This window comes from Triticum aestivum, chromosome 2B, assembly GCF_018294505.1.
Source record: "Triticum aestivum cultivar Chinese Spring chromosome 2B, IWGSC CS RefSeq v2.1, whole genome shotgun sequence".
Lineage (NCBI taxonomy): Eukaryota > Viridiplantae > Streptophyta > Magnoliopsida > Poales > Poaceae > Triticum > Triticum aestivum.
Genome location: NC_057798.1, coordinates 267,391,101 through 267,397,478, shown reverse-complemented (window position 1 = coordinate 267,397,478; position 6,378 = coordinate 267,391,101). Strand labels below are relative to the sequence as shown.

Sequence of the window (6,378 nt, the reverse complement as noted above, 5' to 3'; positions counted from 1 at the left end):
TTACCGGGGCAACCTCGCACGGCGGATAGGGCCTTCGTTCGGATAACTGACCCTTGATGCAGGACATGTGTCGATCAAGACGTAATTTGGACCCCCCTCCCACTTCGATACATTGCAAGCATATCTCGATGAATGACTTCTAGGGCACAAATTAAGATTATAATGATCCCGTCTACAAATATATGGTTGTAAGAAAAGTCCTTATACCCATGCCTATTTTTATTATAAGTGTTCTTAATGTCAACTTGATTTTGATTCGGTGGAAAGCTGGAACTAATACTCTTGCAAAAGATGGGTAGAAACCTCTGACTTTAAGGATGCCTTCCTCTTCTGGGTTCGATAACTGAAGGTCATTTATGAGAAATAGGTGAGAATTCTTTCTGCTCCTTTACGGAATCACCAAGGGACTAGTCAGCAAAGTTACTAGCAGTGCGGAAAGAAAGTGCAAAGTTAGGCTACCAATTACAATTTATTTTATTACATTGGCAATCGGCCAGAACGAGCTCTCAAGCCAATGCAAAGTTATTAGCATTTCGGAGAGGAAAATGCACAATCCGTACTTCTTTCATATCAGTGTTAATCCTGATTGAAACAACAACATCTCAGCAAAACCACATTGAAAACGAAACAAATCATCTATAACCACATATACATGCCTCGGCAAAACCTTGCAGGAAAAAAAGAGCAGATTTCTCATCTTATGTGAAGAGAGACGCCTTAGGATTGACCACACGTGTTGTGTTTGTGTGAGCACTGAGGCCACAGTTGGCGAGGGTGGGAAAGAGGATAAGCGGTAACATAGATGGGATGCACATGGACCTATCAGGGTCTTAGTCATGATTGTTGGGTTAATGGTATGTGATATTTTTTTCTCCCGTTGCATCACATACACTTTTTTTTCTACTAGTTATTAAAAACAGTAAAGGCCTCGCCCTTGCCAAATCCTGTTTTTCCTTTTTAAAATACAAAAATCGTAAAAACAAATTCCTTGGCTTGTGCTGCTGCCTGCGCTCAGTCTCCCAAATTCCCTCCATACCTCCTCGAGCTCCTCTTTCTCCGCTTCTCCCCCCTTTCCCCCACGCCACTGCCAAGTAGGCCCACCATGCACCAGCTGACTCCTCCTCCCCCCGCGTCGTCGACGTCGCTCGTGTCGCGGGCGCGCACGGCGATCCACTCCGCCGCCGCCCGCGCCGAGCGCGTGCTCACCGACATTAAGGCCGACCTCCGAGGTACAAACGGCGCACTCATGTGTCCTGACTCCTTTCCAGTCCTCCCCCGCTCCACTTCTGCTTGGTTCGGGGGTCCGAATCTGATGAGCTTCGGTTCGAATTCGCTCGTGGCCCGTGCAGATGCGGACGGATCCAGCGGGCACAGGACGCCGTCGCCCAGGACCTCGATGGATCGGCAGGTCGACGCCGAAGCGGCCGCCTCCGCCTCGGGTCAGGCGCCGGACGTGAAGCCTCCGCCTGATGAGGTACGTGCTCCTGTCATTGCCGTCGAATCGACTGCCGCTTCGTGTGTGTAGAATCTATCAATCCGATGCTTGAGCAGCCCTGCTGAGGTGAGGCTGTGAGAGGGGCGTGCTGTGGTGGTGAATCGGTGATACGTGGTGTCCGGTGGGGTGTTCAACTCGTCCGGTTTGGTTGTTGCTTTCTGAATATGTGTGTAAACTTGGAACTTGTTATCACCGACTGTGAAATTGTTCTATGTTTGCGTGACCCTGTTCCTGTGGCAGCGCGTAGCAGACTTGTGAGGTTTTGAGTTGGGCCCAATGGGTGAAAAGAGATCAGACGTTTCAGCTAGTAGCAGCTACTCCCCCCTAATTGTACCAAGTGTGCGTCAATTAATATGAATCGGAGGGAGTACTTGATAACCTTACTTTGAAGCTTTGTGAATGCTCCATGGTGTGACTATTTGGTTAATCTTGTGTTTAGGCTTCTCGACCTTTTGTGATCCTTTTCTTTTGAAGTTTTGTGATGGCTGGCCTTGCCATTCGCCGTATTTGGAAGTACCTGCAGTTGGTGGTCAACTCTGTATATACTTGTTCTCTGGCTTTTTCCGCGGTTGCTTCTTCTAAAAGAATGGGCTGAGCTCCTGCCATGCATTCAGAAAAATGGAGTTATGCTTGGCTTGTTTTGCTCACTTGAGTGGAACTGGAAGTCCTTCCATATCTATTTCCATAACTGGTAATGGTGGGTGTGGAGGTTTATATTCCATTGGATTGGAATAAAGAACGTGGGCGGCATGCGACTGATGTTTATGCTTCTATAATTGACACCCGATGTTTAATCCATCTAAAAGGCCTCTTTGTTGAATGCTTACCTATCCATTTTGTGATCTTTCTCATTATAAACTATAAATGCAAATTAGATGCTGAAATGGTTTTGCCCTGCAATTGTCACATAAGGTGCAAAACATTTATTGCTTCCAGGTCCCTGAAGTAATCCCCTCAGCAGACGAGGAGGGCTTGAAGATAGAAGCCGGGTCAACTTCTTCATCTAACCTGTCCTTTCCTCCAGCTTCAATAGTTAAACAGTTGATTGCAGCCATTGAGTAAGTTTGTTTTCCGCCTACTCACCATATTATTTGAATGGAAAAGTGCACTTAGTGCTGCAAGAAATCATGCATCATATTGCATTTTACATTTCTGAAGTGATTTCTTCTTACTTGATTTGTTTCTTTTATTTTACGAACTGTAAACCATTTTTTTTTGTGTTCTCTAGAGATGGAAAAAGATTCAGTTCAATGAATGATATGAAGTTCAATGGTGACCAATATCTGAAAGAGAAGGGTGGCTTGAGCTTGTCTGTTGTTAAGTCACTTGTTCGCCGTGAAAAGGAGGAAAGATCTAGTTCTGAATTTTTTGGTGACGACGAAACAAAATCCTTGATGTACTCGTTGTTCAAATTTGGTATGTTACCACGATGTGCTGAGCTGTTTTTTTTTCTTACTTTGCAATTCAAGTGTTGCAATATATTACATAATTATCTTTTCAGCGGAAGAGTGCCCCCACGACGAAAGTCAGTGTGCCCCAGAATTACTTCATTCAGCATCTTTGTCCAGGGATATCCATGGTGCACCACCTGGAAGCTTTGTTCATCACTTGGGAGAGATTATTGGCAGCATTAGTTCTGTGCACAAGATGGCATTTTTTTGGCAATCTGTAATTGTTGAGGTAGGTGTGTTTTGTGACATGTGCCCCTATTGTTTGGACATGCTGCCTTGAAATTCAGCTATTGATCATACAAATTGCTAAGCGGCATAAGATCATTAGTAATTACATTTCACACAAGGAATTTGGTTTGCGAGGGAACAAGACAAGCAAAATCCTTAATAAATTTATAAACTTACAATAAAACTAAATGTCAGCACCACATTTAATTCTTTTGGTATACGTGCAGTTGAAGAAACTATGGTCTGATGAGCAACCAGTGCCTCGAATGTCATTAAATGCTGCCCCGGACTTGAATTGCTGTTTACTATATCAGGAGATACAAGTTATAAATTGCTGCATTGCCAGGAAAAAACGAAGAAAAGCAGCAAAGGAGACACTTGATTCCTTGCTAAAACAGGAATGTATTGATAACTCAAATCCCAGGTATTCAAATGGAGATTCTCGTGATAGTGGGATTTACGCAAGCAATAGCAGTGGTGATCATGTTCTTCGGCTTGGTGTTGACTGTGCATCCGGGAACTTAACACTGTTAGAAACTGGTGAGCCTGTATATTCTCCTATTCTGCAGGTAAGCTGTTGGATTGTTTGTTACTTCATCTTCTATGGTGCTTCCTTTCAGTATTCTGAATGCTTGCACAATATATATGTTCAGGAAGGCCCTATTATGACAGCAGAGCTCATAAAAGAAACAGAGGAACTTGTCTTACGGACAGGAAGGCATGTCAATCTTTCATTTGTACTACCATACCGCGCATGCCACAAGTTAAATCTGAGGGAATGATTTGACATAAAGTTTTGCATAGAATTCTTAATTGTTACTCCCTCCGTCCCATAATATAAGAGCGTTTTTGACACTAGTGTAGTATAAAGAAGGTTCTTATATTATGGGACGGAGGGAGTATTTATTATTTCCTTCTACCGATACCAATTTGTTCCTCACTTAAAAGTTCAATATAATTCTGTCCATAGTTACCATTTATGTTGCGAAGGTTTCTCCTTAACTTTTGAGCAATAGAGCAATGATTGTGACATTGCCTTGTATACATGTTTTCAGTGTTGGTGCTGGCTGTTCTCAGCTTTTATCAGATATGCAGGCGTTCAAGGCAAGTTTAAAGTTGCTCAGGCACTGGCTGTGAGTCTGTCTGATTGAGGTTCCTAAGCAATAATTTTCTTTTGGATAATAGGCTGCAAACCCGGGATGTGTCCTTGAAGATTTCATTAGGTGGCACTCTCCACCTGACTGGTCTGAAGATTGTGCAGCAAGCAATGCAACAGTAGGGGAGGGCTCATCTAGACGTGGCCGGCTAAGTGACAGAATGCAAACAAAAGGTAACATTTTTATCCCTCCCTTTGCTATGGATGTTCACTTGCTTGCCAACTCTAACCTAATTGTATTCTACATTTTGATGTATTGTGCTTAACTAGAAGGAAATTTGTGGAAGGAATTGTGGGAAGCAGCAAAACCTATACCTGCTGTTGAACAAACTCCGCTATATGATGAAGATTTAGCTGTGTAAGTACAAAATATTGTGACGATTTTCTGCGCTGGATCGTAAGTTGCTTGTAAATTATTATTGAGTGATGTAATCTTGCAGGGAGAGCATATTTGGTGCCTTGGAAGTTATTGAACCAGCAAAACTGTTTCAGCAGCTACTCTCAGTCATTGTGAGTTGAATGTTTGCATTTTTGTCTCCATGATGTTTTCTTGTAGTTCCATCTCATTATTTCAAGGCCTTACTACTTGCTGCTTGTATATCAGCTTTCTGTATGCTTCGTAGCAGCTGAATCAGTGCTATCAGCAGACAGTAATCTGTCAAAATTATTCTACGATTGTAAAGACTACATCATTGGCATTTACCAAGATGACATGTCAAAAGAAAAGCTGGATGAGATCTGCAAGGTACTCTGCTATTGTTTATTCATCTGAAAATTATGTTACTGCACACAGTGGTATTAACAGTTAACATACTTTGCCAGGTTTACGAGACGATGGAGGCCATAGTAACCCATCCTGAAGACGCTCTTCAGATCACGGAGCAACCTGACGAGAAGTCTGCCGAGAATAAGAACCGCTTCAAGCTCAAGCTGAATTTCACCGGCAAAGATCGCCAGTCTCTGTGGAAGCGTGTAGCCAAGGATGAGAAGAAAACATCGCCAAATGATGAGAAAAAATCACCGGAAGAAAAGAATACAAATTTTTTCTCGAACCTTCGCGAGAGGAAGGCCGCCCTATTTTCGAAAAAGAACACAAAAGCTTCAGAGTTGCCATCGGCGCCCCCACCATCAGCGTTGGGTCCATTTGACGAGAGCGAATGGACGATTTTGTAGCTGAGACTCAAGGATGTTTCCTTTTGTACAACTTGTAAAGAAGGTGCCCCAAGCTGTAAATACTCATCCAATATATTGAACACTTTGCAATAAACCTGAAAAAAAATAAACGGTTTTGCTATTTCTCATGTACCTGAAAATTTCTCTAGCGCCAGTCCTCTTCCTTCCTTCTGGCACCGAAACCTTGGTGGAGGAGAGAGCCCCACCATCTATCTTAGGGTGGGGGGTGTAGGGGATCGCCGGAAGTCTTCCTTTTGGTGGGGTGGGGCAGAGAGGGATGGTTGAGGCGGCAGCCAGCAACGACAGTGACGGGAGGGCGGGGCGGCGAGGCGGGGTGGGGCAGAGAGGGATGGTTGAGGCGGCAGCCAGCAACGACGGTGACGGGAGGGCGGGGCGGCGAGGCGGTAGCGCCTGCCGGCCACAGGTGGTGGAGGCCGACGGTTAGGGCGGGGTAGGATGGGGGCATTTGGTGAGGAGGAAGAAGTGAGGAAGATGATGAATTGATGCACTCGTTCTTTTCAGTTAACTGACAAATAGAGGCTCACATTGCAGTACGTATGAGCGTCAAGGCTCGGTTCAGTTTTCTCCTTATAATTTTAATTAATCCTGATGCCGAAACCTGGACACAACCGTAAGCAGATCACGACTGAAGCGAAGTTCATGGAGTGATGGAGATACAGTGCCGTCGGCGCCTCGGCGGTGATGAGTGAACTGCGAGGGTGAACAGTACAGTACCTACCAGGCTGCCACTGCACTTGGTGCCATCCATTTCGTCCGCAGGCCGTTCGAGTGCCGCGACCCACTGCCATGCACGGCTGCATGCAATGGTTTTTCAATCTTATCCTCCGACAGCTAGTTTGACTCCCATCTCCAGA

At 44.7% G+C, this 6,378-nt stretch overlaps 1 protein-coding gene across 1 annotated transcript; it reads left to right on the top strand.

The window, feature by feature from the left end:
- Window positions 1-1,004: 1,004 nt before the first annotated feature.
- Window positions 1,005-5,635, top strand: LOC123044703 (rab3 GTPase-activating protein catalytic subunit). The gene is made up of 13 exons (XM_044467534.1): window positions 1,005-1,229; window positions 1,350-1,474; window positions 2,432-2,553; window positions 2,724-2,911; window positions 2,997-3,175; window positions 3,402-3,743; window positions 3,828-3,892; window positions 4,230-4,278; window positions 4,360-4,504; window positions 4,601-4,688; window positions 4,771-4,840; window positions 4,935-5,075; window positions 5,153-5,635. Exons 1-13 carry the CDS (start codon window positions 1,103-1,105, stop codon window positions 5,501-5,503), a joined length of 1,992 nt encoding a protein of 663 aa, XP_044323469.1. The 5' UTR covers window positions 1,005-1,102; the 3' UTR covers window positions 5,504-5,635.
- The last annotated feature ends 743 nt before the right edge of the window (window positions 5,636-6,378 follow it).